General features: G+C 51.2%; 1 protein-coding gene across 6 annotated transcripts in view; it reads right to left on the bottom strand.

Moving 5' to 3' along the window:
- Nucleotides 1-545: 545 nt before the first annotated feature.
- LOC103707132 (putative magnesium transporter NIPA2) overlaps nt 546-21,962 on the bottom strand; it is a 45,371-nt gene continuing 23,954 nt past the window's right edge. For all 6 annotated transcript variants that reach the window (XM_089926888.1, XM_089926886.1, XM_089926891.1 and 3 more), the window contains one exon: nt 546-1,227. In XM_089926888.1, coding sequence (XP_089783014.1) covers nt 1,069-1,227 — 159 coding nt within the window. In that variant the 3' untranslated portion in view covers nt 546-1,068. The remainder of the gene's footprint in view (nt 1,228-21,962) is intronic.

Raw genomic sequence — 21,962 nt, 5'->3', positions numbered from 1 at the left:
ACCCTTCAGTGGAAAACCAAAATTATATTATAAGTGTATACTATTAAATAGTTCTTGTTACTACTAAATTCTCTCATTTACTATGCTGCAAACAGGTTCTCCAAAAGAAGCTGGGATGCTCTGCGGTGCATGTTTTGCACTATACGGGGTTGCACTACTCTCAATAGGTAGCATGTTATCCCTTCATGGAGATGGATAGCTGTTTGGCATCCTACCACTATGATCCATCTCCATAATAGAATGATCTAACAGCTATCGAGAGCTGTACAACCCCCTACAATGCAAAACACACAGTGTAGAAAATCCAAACTTCTCTAAAAGCCAAAGCTAAGTACCATAGGTTCATAGACATTGTCTAATTAGATGGAGCTGGACTTGATAAAACAAATGGATAAATAATATGAACTATGACTTCTAGTAAAAAGGGATGCATCACTTGGGGTCTCTTTTGTTAATACACATAAGATGGTACTTCAGAATGTTCTCAGATGGTTATCAATGCATCCCAAGGGCAGCCTTTCAATTATCCACCTGTATACAATCAATGGATCTTGGAAAGAAAATGTAGTACTTGAATTGATTCATGATAATTAACGATGTGGATGGACTAATGAAGCCGCTCTTCTATGATGCAAATGGGAAGTAAGCATTCATCCTTACAGCAAAAAGAAAGAAAGAAAGAAAGAAAGAAGAAGGTCATATGTACATCAATTTTTCTTCTTTTCAGTAGAACAGAATTGTTTATCCATTATAGCAAAGCATGTGATCAGTAAAAGCTCTCCTCAAGGAATCTGAGTTTTGCCTCATGGTTCTTGAAAACAACAAAAGCATGTCAAGATCCTTGAAGAAAGTCTGGCCTCAAAGTGCATCTACAAGCCAATATGAACCCCATCATTATTTTGAATGTAGACATCTGAGTTTCTTACTATTTTCAAGATCGAAGTCCATGCAGAGAGTTGTATATACTGGTAGGCATGAGTATCGGGACGCCAAAGATCCCAAAGAATAACCCCAAAAGGTAAGACTTGGTGAATAGCAACAATCTTAGAAGCATGATGGCACAGATGTTTACTGGTTTTGAAGTTCAGATTCAGCCAACCTAGTTGGCTCCGTGGTGACAGAGCTGCCCATATCCTTCGTCTTATGAAGGAGGAAAGTACCTGACAGAATAGTAACAAAACCACACAGCTCCGATGCAATCTGTGTTCCATTCTGTGAGTCCCAGTCCTGGATTCAAGCTAAAATAGTTAGATATGAACCTTGAATAGATGGTTCATGAATTTTACAAGGCATCAATCAGTAAGAATTTGATCTTGTTACCATGTTTACCAACATGACCAACTCAACTTGGAATATTTAGGTTATAGCATAAATGACAGATATAAAGGAAAAACTAAAGATGTCATACCCAAAGTTGTTGTTAGGGGAACTGACGCAGGAAACAATATGACAGCAAGAAATGGGAAATGATAATTGAGAAAAGAACCTAATGCAAGAATTGGGAAATGTGATCAAGTAAACAAAATATCTTATTACCATGTAAGAGACATATAAAAATCATAGCAAAATGACCTAGAAACTGATTTTTAAGTGGATCGTCGTCACTAGTCTTTCATGTTGAGGTCAATTTGGTAAATAGCTACAAATTTGAGTTAAGGATATTTGTAAAGAACTCCTATTTTGAGACTATTTCATCTCTTCCTATCAAAAAACAAATAGAAGGGTGTATTGTATCAAGAAATGGAGTGATTATATCAAGATTGTTAAGGAGAATTTTTAATTCAGTTTTTCTCCTTCCCATTTCGCTTCATGTCAAAACATTTGGGATTGAAACTTGTAAGGGCCTGTTTGGGAGCTTCCTGCACGATCCAGCAGGATAGCCCAGGAATGGAACATGGGGGACCAAGAGGGTGGAAGTTGGAGCACAGGAGAGCAAGAGCCTTGTGTAATTTTTATTTTCTTCTTCCTATGCAATATATTTAAATGATTTCCTTTTTTCGCCAAGAAAAAAAAATCATTCATTTATTAAAGAACTTAAAAAAGTGTACAGAGAACGAAAGGGAGTTATAAAGGATAGAGGGAGTGAGGAGACATAGTGGCTAGAGAGGGAAAGTTGACAATAAATTGATAAACCAGGTATAACATAAGCAGTGGGACAACTTCTCCCATGTAGAAAGAATGTAATGCCCATCTTTGTTGCAAATGAGAACAGACCAAATCTTTGAGAAAGAGCTAATTGAATTAGCGGTTGAAATCCTTCTAGGAAAACTCTGGAAATTCTTTCCTTATAAAAGGTCCAATGAGATTAATGACTAGTTGATCCCAAATTGATCTCAACTTAGCTTTCATCCTTTTCACATGCTAAATGGTCTAAAGGGATGTGCACTCTTGATGTGGGGAGAGCAGAAAAGAATTTCCTCCAAATAACTTTAATAAAAGAATTTTCTCCTAGAGCTGGCATCATATGTTATTAAAATTCTTTTTGCAACAAAAAGAATTCTTGAATATATCAAATCTAGCCAGGGCATAAGCCTCAAAGCAAGGTTTAAAATACCATGGACAGGGTCGTCCTAATTTTTCTATGAAACAGAATGCCCTGCATACAAACACTTGGCATTGTGAGTGTCCCATCAAGGTCCATTTGCTGACTCGTCCTGTCCAAATGCTCAAGACGATTTCCTATTACGATACTTGAGATGGTGGGATGCCCTGTCGTCCCACCAGTATTTAAAACCTTGCCTCGAAGAATCAAAGATGACATACTAATAACTCGAAGAAACAATTGTAAATCACCTAATCAAATGATCACCAAACAATATTGTTGATTTTGATTAAAATGTCTTTTAATAGACTGTCTATATGACTTGATGGATTTGATAGGTATTACCGATGCAAAAAATGTTGTATGAGAGGAGTCAGTTAAAGGGAAAAGGTAAAGGAAGTTAGATATGGAGATAACTAACAAGAAAAAAGGAAATAAAAAACGGTTTTATGAGTGATTGTCTAGATGACCTAGCAGTCACATCGCATTTTAGAGACTGACAAGAGGCATTGATGCAAATAAAGCTACATATAAGACGTTTCTCTTGAAAAGCACAGCCTAAAAAAATTAGATGAGGATAACTACCAGGATATCATATACAGAAACCACCATTAAGGGGTAGTTATTGCTAGAATTAACTACCCAAAGTTAGTATGCATGAACAAAGCTACCAGGGAGTTTCTTTAAAGATACTTGAGGGAGCTATCAAAAGGGGATCCTCACACCAAACTAAAGACAAGATATGACTTCAGATTTCAACACAAGCAAGAAGTTCTAAGCAAGTTTTGTTGAACTAATATCAGGACCTGTATCGGTCAGTTGCTAGAACAGTACAGTACGGATCCGTATCATGCTGTTCCAAAGGTGAATTGTTATTTTTTTTTTGCTGTTTTTGAACTAAAATTAACAAACCATCTGCCGACTTCATTGTAGCAAGTTGACAAACTATCTACCAACTTTAGTTCAAAAATGGTAGAAATAATAAAGGATCCCATGTTTCGAATTGTTTCCAAATAGGGGATCACTATTCGAAACGAAACAAGAAGGGCTCGAAAGCCCTCTCTCCCTCTTTCCAAGTGATGGGAATCTCTCTTGACCTCTCTCTCCCCCTCCCTTCCTCCCTCTCCCTCCCTTCCTCTCTCTCCTTCTCCCTCTCCTCCTCTGTCACCACATTTCTTAAACCAAGAGAAGGAACCATGCCGGTTTGTCCCCGGTATGGTTCGATATGTCCCGAACCAGGCAGTTCGGGATGATACTGCCCTTCTTGGTTCTAAGCATCGATGTTTTATCCTTCTAAGCACTTTGTCATTTGAGTCATTTTGAAATTTTTTAATATTTAAGGTAGCATCTTATAGGTTGTATGTAATAACCCCCCAAAAAAAAAATTTCCATATAAAGAAGGATAGAATAGTCCTTAAAATTGATATAAGGGGTAAAATTGGAAGGAATCAAAAGTTAATGGCATAACAGTAGATGCGTTGAAGTGTTAGGGGCAAAATAAAAATTTAATAATTTTAAACAAAGGGTGAACAGTGCTTGATGTGATTTAAATGGGGGGTTTGTGCTGTGGTGGTGGGATTTAAACAGAGAGAGAGACACAGAGAGAAGGAAAGGGAGTTGTCTCAGGCGGTGAAGAAATTAAAAAAAAAAAAGAAGAAAAAGAAGAAAGAGGAAGGGGATTTGAGGTGGAAGGGAGCCCCGGTTGCCCTGCCAGCTGAAGAAAAAAGCGTAGGTCTCCTTCCCCTTCATGCAAAGACCCCAGTTTTCAGAAGAAAAAAGGTAAATACCCCATCCCTAACTAGTATTCTAGATAATTTAGGCTATAGAAAGGGTAGATAACAGTTTTAGAGGAGGTTAAAAGAGGAGTCAGATTTCGACAAGGTTTTTCGGGACTACGGAAAACCTGTGTCGAAGTTCTAACTTCAGTGAATTGTTTCGGAGGTCAATCGGCCTCCGATGGTGATACATGTCACCATTCTGGAAACCCCTATGAGTGTAGAATATTATGTATAAATTTCATAAAAATTGGAGTTTGGAAAGTGGGTCGAATCCAGGGTGAAGTAACCGGATGTCAGTCCGGGTTACTGTTCATCCGAGATGAAGAGGGTGAGAAAAATGATGGGAGTCGCCTCAAAATGCGCCGGAGTCGACTCGAGGTCAACTGGAGTCGACTCGGGGCAGATTGGGGTCGACTCGAGCTCAGCGGAGTCGATTCGGGAAGTCGGAGACGGCTCGGGATTCAGAAAAATTTTAGAAAGAGAAAAGATTCAATTTTTATCGCACCTTGTCCCAACAGCAATGGCCCAAGGTGTGAGTGAGATGCTCCTGCATCAAAATACACATAAATAGCAAGTTAATTAATAGAAAAAAGGAAGATTTAGTGAAGGGGGGAGTTGAGTCAACTAAAGCTTTATATGTTATGATTGATACATAGATAATAGGCCCTTGATACAAGACTAAGAGCATGATTAATGTATGTTTCAGTTAGGCAAGAAGTTAGGGAGCAAGAAGAAGAAGCCCCCTACTGAGCAAGAAGAAGAAGCCCCCTACTGCCTACCGTAAAGTTTTGGAGGTGTATCAGGACCGTGCCGGATTGGCAGGTGAGTGGGAGTCATGTACTTTGCACCATAAGCATTCTTAATTTATTTTCATGAATGTCGCCAAGTATTAATTGATTCCACTTGAGCATATTGATTGATATTATAGTAGATTACTCTATAATCTTGTTTCTCCATGCTTGATTATTTTGTATATGCATTTGAGGGAACATTGAGAGGAATTACAAGGGGTAGAAGAGTAGTCAAATTGGTTCCGAATTGTGAAATGACTTCTGTTACGGGGGAACTTAGCCACCATGCCCCACGTGACCGGCACGCGCGCCCAGGAAGACTACGGCTGCCCCTTGATCAGCAATCCGACCCCGAGTCGGCAATCTCTCGACAACAACAGACTGTTCCTCTGAGGCACGCCGCGGCCCCCTGCTCCACTACTCCCTGCAACGGCCGTATCCGGCGCTGCCCCACGATCCCCTGTAACAGCCGTACAAAGCGGAGCTCCACTATGCCCTGCCATGGCTGTACCCAGCGCTGCCCCACGACGCCCTGTAACGGCCATGTCAGTGGCAGCCCCATCGTGCCACACGATGACGAATCCCCGGAAAAACCCCCCAGCCTGATATATATGAGGCTGGGGGGGAAGGGGGAGGGTAAGATATATCTTCCAGAGTATCATCTCACCTGCTACCTTCTCTTTCTCCTTCTCCTTCGATCTCCTCTGACTTGATCGTCGGAGGGCCCCCACTACCCCGGTGGTGGTGCGAGGCTTGCTTGCAGGTTTCACGGCGGAGGGCGGAGCGCAACCAAAGCAACTCAAAGGGAACCCCGTTCACACCGCTGTGCCAATCGTTCTCGGTTTGGACCACCAGCAACAGTTGGCGCTAGAAGGAGGGCCGGATCTCAGAGCGATCGTAATGGCACGGCGAGGTGGTCGTGGAGCTTCCAATGCTTCTGGTCGCGGGGCCTCTCGCGCCTCCGGCCGGGAGGCCGCTGCATCTCCAACACACTCTCAGCAACACTCCACCACCCCACCGCCCATTCAGACGGTCGAAGCCGCCCAGTTCGACCAGCTAGCCCAGCAGGTTCGCACCCTCGCGGAGGCGGTGCAGAATCTGTAGGGTGCGATGTCCCGGGCGCCGCAGCGGGCTCAGGAGCCACTGCTCCCTGAGCGCTCGCCTGTCCTCCTCAACCCGCGCTCCTTCCTCTCCTATGGGGAGGAGCGCCGGCGCGAGGAGGATTCTCGAGCACGGTCTATTCTGCCGGGACCTTCCTATCGGAGCTGCGCGGGGTACGAGAGGCGGGCCCGGGCGCGTTCCCAGACCCCCCAGTCCTCGAGGAACCCGCGCTCCAGTCGGTCCCCCACTCGCCGCTCCTTGTCTCCCACCCACCGGTCGCGCTCCCTGGACCGGCGGGTGGACGATCTCCACCGACAACTCCAGGTCCTGAAGGGCCATTCCAAAGATTCCTTCGCCGACTTAGAGATCTCCTCCCAGCCGGCGCTTGCCTCGAGGATCCTGCGGACCCCGAATCCCCCGGGGTTCAAAATGCCGGCGATCGAGCCCTATGACGGGGCGGCAGACCCGCGGGATCACGTCGAGAGTTTCAGGACCCTTATGCTCCTCCACGGAGCATCAGATCTCCTTCTCTGCAAGGCCTTCCCGGCAACCCTCCGTGGCCCGGCGAGGGCGTGGTTCGCCGGGCTGGAGGCTGACTCAATCCGGTCTTTCGACCAGTTCACTCGCCTCTTCATCACTCATTTCGCCGTCAGTAGCCGGCGGCGACTGGTCTCCGACTCCCTCTTTGACGTCCGGCAAAACGAGGGAGAAAGCCTGCGGGATTATCTTACCCGCTTCAACAGGGCTACGCTGGAGGTCCGGAACCTGAGTTAGGAGGTAGCTCTTTCAGCCCTGAAGCGTGGCTTCCGGAAGGGCAGGCTCACCTTCTCCCTGGACAAACGCCTGCCGCGGAGCTTCCCAGAGCTGTTGTCCCGGGCGAACCAGTATGCGGACGCCGAGGAGGCGGCCGCCCACCGGATCAAGGAGGCTGCCGAGATCCCTCCAAAGCTTGGGAAGAAAAGGCGGAAAGAGGCACGCCAGAGGAGGAGCCCGACGCCCCAGCGTCGGCGCAGAAGCCCGTCGCCGGCGAAGAACCACGGCGCCCCATGCCCTCATTCTCCGCCCCGACGTTTCAACCGGTACACCCCTCTCCTGACTCCCCGGGCCCAGATCCTTATGGAGATCAAGGGGCGGGAGGACCTCCCGGCCCCGAGACAGATACGAAGGATCCCTGGAAAGAGGCCCTCCCGGGCGTACTGTGAGTACCACCGAGACCACGGCCACGACACAGAGGACTGCTTCCAGCTTCGGGACGAGATCGAGGCTCTTATCCGTCGGGGGCGTCTCGGTCGATATGTGAGCGACCGACGTCCCCCCGCAGACCCGCGTCCGGCCGACTCGGCTCCTCCGGAGCCTCGGGAGCAGAATCGACCCGTTGCGGGCGTGATCCACACTATCACTGGGGGCTGCTCTCGGCCCGTGAGGAACGCAGGGGGCTCGACGGAAGCGTCAGGGACGGCCGTCGTAAAGAGGCAGAGGGTCGGCAATGTAATCACCTTTTCTGATGAGGATGTAAAGGGGGTTCAGACTCCCCACGATGATGCCATGGTGATCTCCCTCACTATGGCAAACTATGATGTAAGGCGTGTTCTTGTGGATAGTGGAAGCTCAGCTGATATTTTGTTTTACGAGGCCTTCCAAAAGATGAGCTTGTCCAGACAGTTGTTGCACAAAATGTCCACCCCCCTCGTAGGATTCACCGGTGACGCTGTCCCGGCGGAAGGTGTCGTTGAGCTGCCTGTGACTGCGGGCGTCGCACCCGCAGAAGCCATGGTGCGACTCGGGTTCTTGGTCGTCCGTGTTCCCTCGGCCTACAACGCTATCCTCGGGCGACCCGGGCTGAACGCCCTTCGCGCGGTGGTCTCCACGTACCACTTGCTCATGCGGTTCCCCACGGCGGTCGGGATCGGAGAGGTCCGAGGTGACCAACCGACCGCACGGCAATGTTTTCTAGCAACCCTCAAAGAGAAGAAGCCCGTGGAAGCCCTAAGCGTCGAGTCCCTTGATGCCAGAGACGAGGTGGCCTTGCGGCAGGGGGAGCCGGCCGAGGGTGTGGTCGAAGTCCCCCTCGAGGAAGGCCGCCCCGACCGGGCGGTCCGGGTCGGCGCCAATCTCGATCCGGGAGCTCGGGCCCGGTTGGTGGAATTCCTCCGAGCCAATACCGATGTATTTGCCTGGTCGGCGGCCGATGTACCTGGGATCGACCCGGAGGTCATTTCTCACGCCCTCAACGTCGACCCGACCCACCGACCAATAAAGCAGAAGAAGAGACACTGTGCCCCAGATCGGATCCGGGTGGTCGACCAGGAGGTAGACAAGCTCTTGGAGGCAGGATTCATAAGGGAGGTAAGCTACCCCGAGTGGCTGGCAAATGTTGTACTTGTCCGGAAGGCGAGCGGGAAGTGGAGGATGTGCGTCGACTATACCGACCTGAACAAGGCGTGCCCTAAGGATAGCTTTCCGCTTCCGCGAATAGACCAACTGGTCGACGCGACTTCCGGATATCAGCTGCTGTCTTTCATGGACGCCTTCTCCGGTTACAACCAGATAATGATGGCCCCACAGGACGAGGAGAAAACTGCCTTTATAACAGACCGGGGGCTGTACTGCTACAAGGTAATGCCCTTCGGTCTGAAGAATGCTGGCGCTACTTACCAGCGCCTCGTCAACAAAATCTTCAAAGAGCAAATCGGCCGGAACATGGAGGTGTACGTGGACGATATGCTGGTGAAGAGCCGCCATGCAGACCAGCACATCGCGGATTTGGAGGAGACTTTCACCACCTTGCGGAAGTTTCGCATGAAGCTGAACCCAGCGAAGTGCGCCTTCGGCGCTTCGGCCGGGAGGTTCCTCGGTTTCATTGTCAACCAGCGGGGTATCGAAGCCAATCCGGACAAAATCAAGGCCATCCAAGGTATGTCCCCTCCGACCAAAGTAAAGGAGGTTCAGGAGCTCGCTGGAAGGGTCGCCGCGCTTGGACGATTTGTGGCAAAATCGGCCGAACGCTGCCAACCATTCTTCAAGGTGTTAAAACGCCCGAAAGACTTCCTCTGGACGGCCGAATGTCAAGCAGCATTCGACCAGCTCAAGGAATACCTGGCGTCTCCTTCCCTACTGTCCAAGCCGCAAGAAGGGGAGATGCTCTACCTCTATCTGGCGGTCTCCCCAACCGCGGTCAGTGCGGTGCTGGTTCGAAAAGAGGCAAAGCTCCAGAAGCCCGTGTACTACATCAGCCGGGTCCTACGGGATGCCGAGACGCGGTATACGAAGGCTGAGAAGATCGCCTTCGCGCTGCTGACCGCGACCAGGAGACTCCGCCCCTATTTCCAGGCCCATTCTGTCACCCTCTTAACTGATCAACCACTACGACAGATCCTCAGCAACCCCGGGAATGCGGGACGGCTGGTGAAGTGGGCAATAGAACTCGGTGAGTTCGACATCCGCTACCAGCCTCGACCCGCCATCAAGGCCCAGGTGCTCGCGGATTTCCTCGCTGAGTGCACGGTGCAGGAGGCGGAACCTAGACCGCCGGAAACGCCCAGCCTCGACCTCCCGACCTGGACGCTTCACATCGATGGGTCGTCGAACCCCGAGGGTGGAGGAGCCAGGCTGGTCCTTACCAGTCCTGATGGAGTGATAGCCGAGTATGCCTTGAGATTTGGATTTCCAGTGACCAACAACGAGGCGGAGTACGAGGCCCTAGTCACGGGACTCAAACTCACCAGGGAGCTCGGCATCCGGCGTTTGAAGGTCTTCACCGACTCCCAGCTGGTGGTCGGGCAGGTCCGTGGGGAGTTCGAGGCCCGGAGCCCGACCATGCAGAACTACGTCCGGAAGGTGCAAGCACTCATTCCCGATCTCGGCAGTGTCGACATCCAGCAGGTCCCCAGAAGCGAAAATGCTAGGGCCGACAGGTTGTCCCGCTTGGTGAGCGCAGAGGCGCACAACTTGTCGAGGGCAATCTACCTGGAGACCCTGGAGGCCCCGAGCATCGGCGAGGCTGGAGCGGTGATGGCGATTGATCCGGAGCCGTCTTGGATGGACCCGCTCGTCGCCTACCTCGCCGAAGGGATCCTCCCTGAAGACGAAGATCAAGCTCGGCGACTTGTCAAGAAGTCCGCCCACTACGTACTCTATGAAGGGAGGCTGTATCGGGCCTCGTTTACCGCCCCCCTCTTAAGGTGCCTCCGCCCCTCGGAGGCGGCCTACGTCCTCGGCGAAGTCCACGAGGGCGTTTGCGGATCGCACTTGGGGGCTAGGTCCTTGGCGCACAAGATCATGAGGCAAGGCTATTATTGGCCTACCTTGTTGGAGGACTCAAAGGATCATGTACGGAAATGCGACGCCTGCCAGCGCCACGCCAACGTCCAGAGAGTCCCTTCTGTCCCCTTGGCACCAATCACCGCACCCTGGCCCTTCGCACAGTGGGGAATGGATATCCTCGGACCATTCCCCGTCGCTTCAGCCCAGCGGAAATTCTTGATTGTTGCAATCGACTACTTCACCAAGTGGGTGGAGGCAGAGCCGCTGGCCACTATCACGGAGGCGCAAGTCCGGAAGTTCGTGAAGAAAAACATCATTGTCCGATTTGGGGTACCCCGAGTCCTCATCTCGGATAATGGTCGACAGTTCGACAACAAGCATTTCCGTGATTTCTGCGAGGAGTTCGGGATCGAGCATCGGTTCACATCTGTGTCGCATCCCCAAACCAACGGTGAGGCCGAGGTCACAAATCGGACAATCCTCCAAGGAATTAAGGCGCGAATCGGTCGGACGGGGCAAGCTTGGGTCGAAGAACTCGAGAATGTCCTTTGGGCGTATCGGACCACGCATCGGACCCCTACCGGAGAGACACCTTTCAGCCTAACCTATGGCACGGAAGCGGTTGTTCCCGTGGAGCTCGGACTCCCCTCGCCCCGGGTGGCCGCGCACCGACCCGAGGCCAATTCGGAGCAACTCCGAGGGAACCTGGACCTCTTGGAAGAAGCAAGAGAAATGGCGCAGGTTCGGATGGCGATGTATCAGCGGAGGGTGGCCCGATATTATAACTCCAAGGTCCGACCGAAACTTTTCAGAATCGGAGATCTGGTGCTAAGGCGAGCCAAAGCATCTCAACCCGCGGAAGGTGGGAAGCTGGCGCCAAATTGGGAAGGCCCGTATAGGGTTCGCTGGGTAAACCGACCTGGCTCCTACCAGTTGGAGGCCCTAGATGGTCGAGAAATTCCGAGGAGCTGGAATTCCGCTAACCTGCGGGCGTATTACCAGTAGAACGACAAAGCCAGGAAGACAGTTCGAAAAATGTACAATTCTTTTCATTTCAATAATTCCTGGTTACAATGGTGTGTTCGTGTGATTACAAAGAATTCCCAGAGGGGAATTGGGGAGTAAAGAAAACAAGGAAGAGGTGGAGACTCCGTGGAGCTGAAGATCTGGGATCCCGAACCCTCCATCCGAAGCAGCTGCAATCCCACCGGGCGTGGGTGCTTCCCCCCGGAGGCGCCATCGACGCCTCACGAAAAAGATGAGGAGCCGCCGCAGAAGAAGTTCCCGCTGCCTCCAGAGGAACGCCACCTCCAAGGGATATTCCGGTCCTCCCCAGGAGAAGGGGAGGGAAGGAATACAAGGGAGAAGAGCGCGAGGAGGCGCGATCCCGGATGAAGCATCTGGCGCAGAGCTCAATCGGGAGGCGGGGCTGAAAGGAGGGGGGATGTGATCCCGGATGAAACGCCTAAAGCGGAGTTCCGCCGGGGAGAACCTCCTTGTTGATCCCAGATGAAACGGCTAGTTGGCGGAAGTCGCGAGGGGCGCGCCTCCCGTTCCTCCGGTAGGGGTTTCCCAGCCACACGCCGGAGAGGAGGTCCACGATCCATGGCAACCTGAATAGCTCCGGCTTGGGAGGCTCCACCGCACCTGCACTTATATTTATAGCCAAACTGTGGCCCCCCGGTCGTTCGATGCGGGTGGCTCCAATAAAGGCGGGCGCACCGAATCCGGAGCCGTTCCAGCTCTCGAGGCGTATCCTCCCACGATCTCCTAAGCGTCGTTCTCCTTAATTGCATTCTTCATGCAGGACACTCCGGGCGGTGTGTATCCCACGGCCCACGTATCTCCGCTCGCGCCCAGGCCGCATCCGCCTCGAAGAGCGCGCGTATCGCGGCCGCTTAACTGACACTCCTTGCAAGCAGCAACTGGCGATCCGATTTCCCAGGTAACGCCTCAATTAGCATTTAATACCCTTCTGGTGTTCCCCAGGCGACGCTTGGAGAATAGGAGAAACACGATCGTAGCTGGCCACGGAGAAATCCCGTCGAGCGGCAAGCGACAGGCGCGTGGCCAACGAGCGGAATTTCCCGAGACTCGGCCCTCGGATGCCAGGCTAACCCGATGATCATCCCGGGAGCAGACTAGCCTGAAGCCCCGACCGGTCACCTCGGCTTGCGCCAGCCTTGGCCGACCAACGAGCGGAATTTTCCGAGGCTCAGCCCTCGGATGCCAGGCTAACCCGATGATCATCCCGGGAGCAGACTAGCCTGAAGCCCCGACCGGTCGCCTCGGCTTGCGCCAGCCTTGGCCGACCAACGAGCGGAATTTTCCGAGGCTCGGCCCTCGGATGCCAGGCTAACCCGATGATCATCCCGGGAGCAGACTAGCCTGAAGCCCCGACCGGTCACCTCGGCTTGCGCCAGCCTTGGCAGACCAACGAGCGGAATTTTCCGAGGCTCGGCCCTCGGATGCCAGGCTAACCCGATGATCATCCCGGGAGCAGACTAGCCTGAAGCCCCGACCGGTCGCCTCGGCTTGCGCCAGCCTTGGCCGACCAATGAGCGGAATTCCCCGAGGCTCAGCCCTCGGATGCCAGGCTAACCCGATGATCATCCCGGGAGCAGACTAGCCTGAAGCCCCGACCGGTCGCCTCGGCTTGCGCCAGCCTTGGCCGACCAACGAGCGGAATTTTCCGAGGCTCGGCCCTCGGATGCCAGGCTAACCCGATGATCATCCCGGAAGCAGACTAGCCTGAAGCCCCGACCGGTCGCCTCGGCTTGCGCCAGCATTGGCCGACCAACGAGCGGAATTTTCCGAGGCTCAGCCCTCGGATGCCAGGCTAACCCGATGATCATCCCGGGAGCAGACTAGCCTGAAGCCCCGACCGGTCGCCTCGGCTTGCGCTAGCCTTGGCCGACCAACGAGCGGAATTTCCCGAGGCTCGGCCCTCGGATGCCAGGCTAACCCGATGATCATCCCGGGAGCAGACTAGCCTGAAGCCCCGACCGGTCACCTCGGCTTGCGCCAGCCTTGGCAGACCAACGAGCGGAATTTCTCGAGGCTCGGCCCTCGGATGCCAGGCTAACCCGATGATCATCCCGAGAGCAGACTAGCCTAAAGCCCCGACCGGTCGCCTCGGCTTGCGCCAGCCTTGGCCGACCAATGAGCGGAATTCCCCGAGGCTCAGCCCTCGGATGCCAGGCTAACCCGATGATCATCCCGGGAGCAGACTAGCCTGAAGCCCCGACCGGTCGCCTCGGCTTGCGCCAGCCTTGGCCGACCAATGAGCGGAATTTTCCGAGGCTCGGCCCTCGGATGCCAGGCTAACCCGATGATCATCCCGGGAGCAGACTAGCCTGAAGCCCCGACCGGTCGCCTCGGCTTGCGCCAGCCTTGGCCGACCAACGAGCGGAATTTCCCGAGGCTCGGCCCTCGGATGCCAGGCTAACCCGATGATCATCCCGAGAGCAGACTAGCCTGAAGCCCCGACCGGTCACCTCGGCTTGCGCCAGCCTTGGCCGACCAACGAGCGGAATTTCCCGAGGCTCGGCCCTCGGATGCCAGGCTAACCCGATGATCATCCCGGGAGCAGACTAGCCTGAAGCCCCGACCGGTCGCCTCGGCTTGCGCCGGCCTTGGCCGACCAACGAGCGGAATTTCTCGAGGCTCGGCCCTCGGATGCCAGGCTAACCCGATGATCATCCCGGGAGCAGACTAGCCTGAAGCCCCGACCGGTCACCTCGGCTTGCGCCAGCCTTGGCCGACCAACGAGCGGAATTTCCCGAGGCTCGGCCCTCGGATGCCAGGCTAACCCGATGATCATCCCGGGAGCAGACTAGCCTGAAGCCCCGACCGGTCGCCTCGGCTTGCGCCAGCCTTGGCCGACCAATGAGCGGAATTCCCCGAGGCTCGGCCCTCGGATGCCAGGCTAACCCGATGACCATCCCGGGGGCAAACTAGCCTGAAGCCCCGACCGGTCGCCTCGGCTTGCGCCAGCCTTGGCCGACCAACGAGCGGAATTTCCTGAGGCCTAACCCTCGGATGCCTGGCCTAGCGCCGGAAGAATTTCCTGAGGCCTAACCCTCGGATGCCTGGCCTAGTGCCGGATGAATTTCCTGAGGCCTGACCCTCGGATGTCTGGCCTAGTGCCGGAAGAATTTCCTGAGGCCTAATCCTCGGATGCCTGGCCTAGCGCCGGAAGAATTTTCTGAGGCCTAATCCTCGGATGCCTGGCCTAGCGCCGGAAGAATTTCCTGAGGCCTAACCCTCGGATGCCTGGCCTAGCGCCGGATGAATTTCCTGAGGCCTAACCCTCGGATGCCTGGCCTAGCGCCGGAAGAATTTCCTGAGGCCTAATCCTCGGATGCCTGGCCTAGCGCCGGAAGAATTTCCTGAGGCCTAACCCTCGGATGCCTGGCCTAGCGCCGGATGAATTTCCTGAGGCCTAACCCTCGGATGCCTGGCCTAGCGCCGGAAGAATTTCCTGAGGCCTAACCCTCGGATGCCTGGCCTAGCGCCGGATGAATTTTCTGAGGCCTAACCCTCGGATGCCTGGCCTAGCGCCGGAGGAACTTCAAGAGTCAGGAGTCGGCGAGGCGCTACCGAGAGTTAAAAAGAGGAAGGATGAAAGTGAAATGAGGAAACACTCTGTTTGCATTAACTTTCGTTGCACCAGGGCCGAGACCCATACAACATGGCAAAACGCCAACATACAAAAAAAAGAAGTGGTGGCGGGCTCACGGTCGGCGGGGACCGAGCTCAGACCGACGTTCACCAAGGCATCCTCGGAAATAAGGCGGGCCACCGGGGGAAGCTGGCCCTCGGCAACCAGCCCCCTCAAGACGGCAACGCCATCGGACTCCTCCCTCGACAACCTCGATAAGCCGATCGGGGACTTCATCGGCGTCTCCCAGGTTGTCCCGATTCCCCAAGAGGGATCTACGTCAATGAAAAAGAAACGCTCCTTCCAGCCGTGAATGGAGGAAGGAGCATCCTTGACGAGGCCGCACCCTCGCCGCGCCGCGAAGCACCACCACCCTCTGTCCCGGGGGTGGCCGTTCAGGCCGTAGCATTCCCAAAAGACATTCAGGGTGGCGGAAACCTCATGCATGCGGCAGAGAACCTGGAAGGCCGTCAGGGTGCGCCATGAGTTCGGCACCAGTTGCGTCGGCGCCACTCTTAAACCTCGAAGCACCTGCACGACTAAGTCCGAGGGGGGAAAGCGGAACCCAGCCCGAAGGATGTCCTCATTGATGGCGACCTTCTCTGGAGGAGGATGGGACATCCTCTCCTCAGGCCCCGGGAGCGTAATGTAGCAGGCTTCGGGAAGGTGGTACCGGGCCACGAACCTATCTAGGTCTTCAGGGACCAGCTCCGACTGAATGTGGTCCGCCCTTACTTCGTCCATCCCTAATGGCCAGTGAACCTACGGTCAGGACGGAGTCAAGAGGGGGGAAGGCACCGGAACGACTGGAGTACACTAACACGAAAGGAGAAAGTACGGAGAGCCCTAAATTGAAGAGTGGGGCAACTCACCGGAAAGGAAGGAAGAACGGCTCCGAGAGCGTCAAAGGAGGAGCGAACGAACAGTTCGGCGGCAACGGCAGCGGCACAAGGGAGAAACTTGAAGATGCCTGTGAAGAGAAAGGCGGACGGGGGAGGGCCCCCGGTTAAATAGGCGGAAAGGCGGGTGACGCCTCGGTGACGCCAGAGGACGCCTGGCTGCCGAAAGTTTGTTCGCGCCCCAAAGGCGAATCGACGCCATTAAGGAAGGATGTCCGCCGAAATCCGCAGACCGCCAGATCAGCGACAACTGCCATACGCCATAAAGAAGGCGGGAAGCTCGGAGCGCGCGCGCCTTTCCGAGGGATGGCGGCAATCTCGAAGCATCACTCCCTTCACCCGTTCCCCTCCTGGTTCCAGGCTCGGGAGTGGGGGGCTACTGTTACGGGAGAACTTAGCCACCATGCCCCACGTGACCGGCACGCGCGCCCAGGAAGACTACGGCTGCCCCTTGATCCAGCAATCCGACCTCGGGTCGGATATCTTCGGCTCCGTAGCCCGACCCCGAGTCGGCTGCCCCTTGATCCAGCAATCCGACCTCGGGTCGGATATCTTCGGCTCCGCAGCCCGACCCCGAGTCGGCTGCCCCTTGATCCAGCAATCCGACCTCGGGTCGGATATCTTCGGCTCCGCAGCCCGACCCCGAGTCGGCTGCCCCTTGATCCAGCAATCCGACCTCGGGTCGGATATCTTCGGCTCCGCAGCCCGACCCCGAGTCGGCTGCCCCTTGATCCAGCAATCCGACCCCGAGTCGGCAATCTCTCGACAACAACAGACTGTTCCTCTGAGGCACGTCGCGGCCCCCTGCTCCACTACTCCCTGCAACGGCCGTATCCGGCGCTGCCCCACGATCCCCTGTAACAGCCGTACAAAGCGGAGCTCCACTATGCCCTGCCATGGCTGTACCCAGCGCTGCCCCACGACGCCCTGTAACGGCCATGTCAGTGGCAGCCCCATCGTGCCACACGATGACGAATCCCCGAAAAAACCCCCCAGCCTGATATATATGAGGCTGGGGGGGAAGGGGGAGGGTAAGATATATCTTCCAGAGTATCATCTCACCTGCTACCTTCTCTTTCTCCTTCTCCTTCGATCTCCTCTGACTTGATCGTCGGAGGGCCCCCACTACCCCGGTGGTGGTGCGAGGCTTGCTTGCAGGTTTCACGGCGGAGGGCGGAGCGCAACCAAAGCAACTCAAAGGGAACCCCGTTCACACCGCTGTGCCAATCGTTCTCGGTTTGGACCACCAGCAACAACTTCTTTTATAAATTGATTTCATTTCCTCTATTCAAAGACTTGTAGAGCATTTTCAGTGGTATATTGAGTTGCATTGCACTCCCTTGACCCCTCACTCCTAACCCTGATGTTAGTTTATGATTGGGTCGTGGTCGAGTGAGTGGTAGTCTTGATCATACTTCTTTTTAGTAGAGTATTGGGAGGGTGCATTATGACACTTATGCATGGCTTGGCAGTATCTATAGGACACCTATAGTCGATGGGGTTAGACATCGGCCTGTGTGCACATAGTAGCCTTCTGGGTGGACGGAGCCCAGTTCCTTCCTGGGGGGTCACGACCCTAGACGTAGGATCGGCCGGTCCTGCGACTTATATATCTGCTTGCTGCTGGGCATAGTAAGACCCTGCGAGGTGCAGTATGGCTTCCCGCGGATGTAGCATTCCCGCGAGGTGCTAATAGTATTCAGATGTGAGGTGATTCTCAAGGGTTTCTATGGATTTCTGTTCTGGATACTGGCCAGCATTTACATTATCAGTATGGTATCTTATCCTGCATATGCATGTGACAGTAGGGAGTTGTTGTTGTTCGCCTGAGGCGTAAGACCCACCTTCCGACAGCTGCCTAGTAATGACTTCGCATATTGACACCCTGATTTGCATATTTCAGTGTTATAACCTGTTGAGCATATTCATGATGTATCATTCATTTTTATTTGATTATTCTATATATGCTCCAGATGAGTTAATTGTGATTGTGGTGATACTGTGATGATTTACTCCATATTTCTTATGTTGAGTTTTATGCACCCTATTATCGATGACTGCTCATATGCTCTTGAGATTTCACCTTGAGCCATGATTATTCTTGTCTCATGTGCATAGTACTCTCTACTCCACTCATTGAATATTCATATACTCACTCCCCAGTTTGATATTTTTGTTGCAGGGCAGATGTCGTTTAGAGAGGAGCAGGATTAGAGATTACCTGTTGGTTGTACCGCTCCATAGTATAATGTAGATAGAGGTTTATACATTTTGGTGTAATATAAACCTTCTGTTGTACATAATGTATAGTTACAGTCATAGATATTATTGTGGATATGGGTTGACCATGGATGGATTGGGAAGCAGGTGTATATATATATATGTGCAGAACAGTTATGTGCCTGTGATGATGTATTGCGATATCTTGTCCAGGTTTATATTGTAGCAGGTTATGTGATTGCTGCTCTGACACGTAGAGTTGTTGTATGTATTGATATAGTAAATATAGAAAAAAAAGGTGATTATTTTGTGCATATATCATGCCAAAATTTTCAGAAATTTATTGATGATTATGATAAGTAGGGTTCTACGTGGTGGCTGGTGGCCTTATGCCTACCCGCACCCTAGGACCGTCGCGGCCGTCCGCCGGAAGCGGGGTGGGGGTCGTGACAGCTTGGTATCAGAGCAAAGGTTAAGAAGAGTCCTGTCAGAGCAATAGAGTGAGTCAGGATTAAGTATAGGATTATACTATGGAGCATAGAATTTTTCTGTATGTTATTTTTATGAGGAATTTACAATTCAGTATATATATTTGGGAATGAGACTTAAGAGTTCTTTTTTTTTGGCTCTACTTGAGACAAAATTTTATATCATTTCAGTTTACAATCAAGATTTGTATTTTGATAGAAAATCAATTAATAAATTTGGAGAATATTGATCAGAGTTGTGCAGCGAAAGTATAGTGGATCGAGTCAATTTAAATTGGTCAAAAATATTGACTGTGATGGGAGATTAGATTTTTCAATAATGAAGACTTTTGTTAATAAGAGAAGGTGAATATTGTTGATTCTCAGATTAATCATGATATAACTATGTTATCCCTCTGATGGTTTTTGCTATTTTTGCTATGCTAAGAAATAATTTATGTAAACTCATCATAAATTCTTGACTGCTAGGTAGTCGTAAGCAACATGGAGGATGAAAGGGAAATAAGGGTACCTTCTCCGGACCCTGACAGCCAATCAATTTCACAAACCACTCCACACTCCGTAGCAACCCAGGCAGACCTGGCAGGAGTGTACCAGTTAATGGCACAACTGCTTTAGCAACAGCAGCAGATGCAGTTGGCTGCCCAACCTGTACAGCCGATGGATTCCTATTACGAGAGGTTCCGTAGGCTGAATCCACTGATGTTTGATGGTGGATCCAATCTCATGACAGCTGAGACCTGGATCCGAAAAATGGAGAAGATGTATCAGTTACTCTAATTTTCCGAGGAGGTAAAAGTCAAATTAGCTATCTCTATGCTAAAGGGGAGTGCTGAGTTTTGGTGGACTACTATGGAGACAGCATATGAGGTCAACGGAATGGCCTGGAGAGATTTTAAGAGGGTATTTTATACTCAGTACATTTTGGACTCAGTCAGGCAAATGAAGCAAAATGAGTTTCTATCGCTGACTCAGTCCGAGCATATGACTGTCTTGGATTATGCCAATAGGTTCAATGAGCTGGGTCGATTTTGCCCCCGGTTCATGGAGGACGATACGAGTAGAGCCAACCGGTTCGAACAGGGGCTTAGATACGAGATCAGGTCCCGGACGTCTTTACAGTTAATTACCAGCTATAAGGATATTTTGGACAGAGCCTTGAAAGTGGAGGCTGAATTGAAAAGATCTGATGAGAAAGGGCTGATCTGATGAGATCCAGATCAGCTGGAAGTCAGAGTAGCAGGCCATGGAATTTCAGGGGCACTCCAATTCAAAAGAAGCCCAGGGCCCGCACTTACTCTAGCAGATCCCATAGTGGGCCCTATATGAGGAGAGCGGGGGCATGTTATAGTTGTGGGCGGACTGGACACCTGGCACGTGATTGCCCATACAAGAGGAGGAATGAGCTCAGACCTCCTGTACCTGGTGACCAGAGGCCAAGAAGCAATGCTCGAGTTTTGCACTGACCCACCAAGATGCCAGTGCCAATGACCGGGTGGTGACAGGTATATTACCAGTCAGCTTTGTTGATGCCTCTATTTTGTTCGATTCTGGCTCTATGCATTCCTTTATTTCAGTTAGTTTTTCTAGATAATTACACTGCATACTTGAGAAACTAGAAGAACCATTGTATGTTCCTACACCCTTATAGAAAACAGTAATTGTTGACATTAGTGCAAAAATTGCATAATTCAAATAGGGGTAGGAGAGTTAGCGACAAATCTTATATAACTTGACATGCAAGACTTTGACATCATTTTGGGAATAGGCTGGATGTCTCAGTACCACACTCATATTGACTGCTACAGTAAAAGAGTGATATTCTAGATACCTGAAGAACCAGGGTTCTTTCAAAGCGATGCACCCGTGTAATGTAATTCATCATTACATTTAATTTCTGCCCTGAAAGCTAGGAAGGCATTAAGAAAGGAGTATAAGACTTATTTAGCCTGTGTAATGGATACTTGAAAGGAGACCAAATTGGAGGATATTCCAGTAATGAATGAATACCTTGATGTTTTTCCCGAAGATCTTCCTGGTTTGCCACCAGAGAGAGAGATTGAATTTGCAATTGATTTGATTCCCAATACTACACCAATCTTCAAAAACCCCCTATAGAATGGCTCCAACTAAAATAAAAGAATTAAAGGAACAGTTGCAAGATCTGCTTGATAAAGACTTCATTCGACTTAGTGTGTCACCTTGGGGAGCTCTAGTATTGTTTGTAAAGAAGAAAGATGGAAGTTTGAGATTATGTATTGGTTATCGAGGATTGGACAAGGTAACAATGAAGAACAAATATCTTCGGCCCCGGATTGATGAATCTTGTAAGGTGTATACTGATCATAAAAGTCTAAAATACCTTTTTACCCAGGAGGAACTCTATATGAGACAGAGAAGACGGTTGGAATTAATCAAAAAAAATTTATGACTTGTCTATACACTACTCGACCTCCGGAAAAAACTAATGTTGAGGTAGATACACCGAGCAGAAAAGCTTCTGGTAGTATTGCTGCTTTACTCACCTCCGAGAAAAGCTAATGTTGTGGTAGATACACCGAGCAGAAAAGTTTCTGGTAGTCTTGCTGCTCTATGCATCTCCGAGAAGGAAATCTTGGAAGATTTGAGGAGAGCAGAAATCGAGGTATGTTGGCATGATCTTAATGCGCATTTGGCAAACCTATGTGTTCAACCTACCTTGATAGAGAGGATTAGGATTGTTCAAGTAGATGACCTTCAATTGCAAAAGATTAGAAGTGACATTGGGCCAGGTTCTTAGTCAGAGTTCAGACTTCATGAGGATGGATCATTGAGACTCAGGAACTGAATTTGTATTCCAAATGACTCTGATTTAAGAAGAGAAATTATGAGAGAAGCTCGTAATACTAGATATACAGTACATCCTTGGAGTACTAAGATGTATAAAGATTTAAATATGTATATATATATATTCAGACCTTTCTTATGGAGAACTTCCTGTAGCTATTCTTGATACTCAGATCAGGAAGCTGAGAAATAAAGAAATATGTATGGTGAAGGTTCAATGGCACCGGCACAATGTTGATGAGTGCACTTGGGAGTCGGAGCAGAATATGAAGAGCAGATACCTTCACCTCTTTGAGTAATCAGGTAATTTACTCTTTTAAATTCGAGGATGAATTATATATAAGGGGGGAGGATGTAATAACCCCAATTTTTTTTCTATATAAAGAAGGAT

This window comes from Phoenix dactylifera, chromosome 13, assembly GCF_051530095.1.
Source record: "Phoenix dactylifera cultivar Ajwa chromosome 13, Ajwa_hap1_PhDact_Kaust_v1.1, whole genome shotgun sequence".
NCBI classification, from domain to species: Eukaryota; Viridiplantae; Streptophyta; class Magnoliopsida; order Arecales; family Arecaceae; genus Phoenix; species Phoenix dactylifera.
The sequence above is the reverse complement of the archived record's forward strand: the minus strand, read 5'-3'. Positions and strand labels throughout refer to the sequence as shown.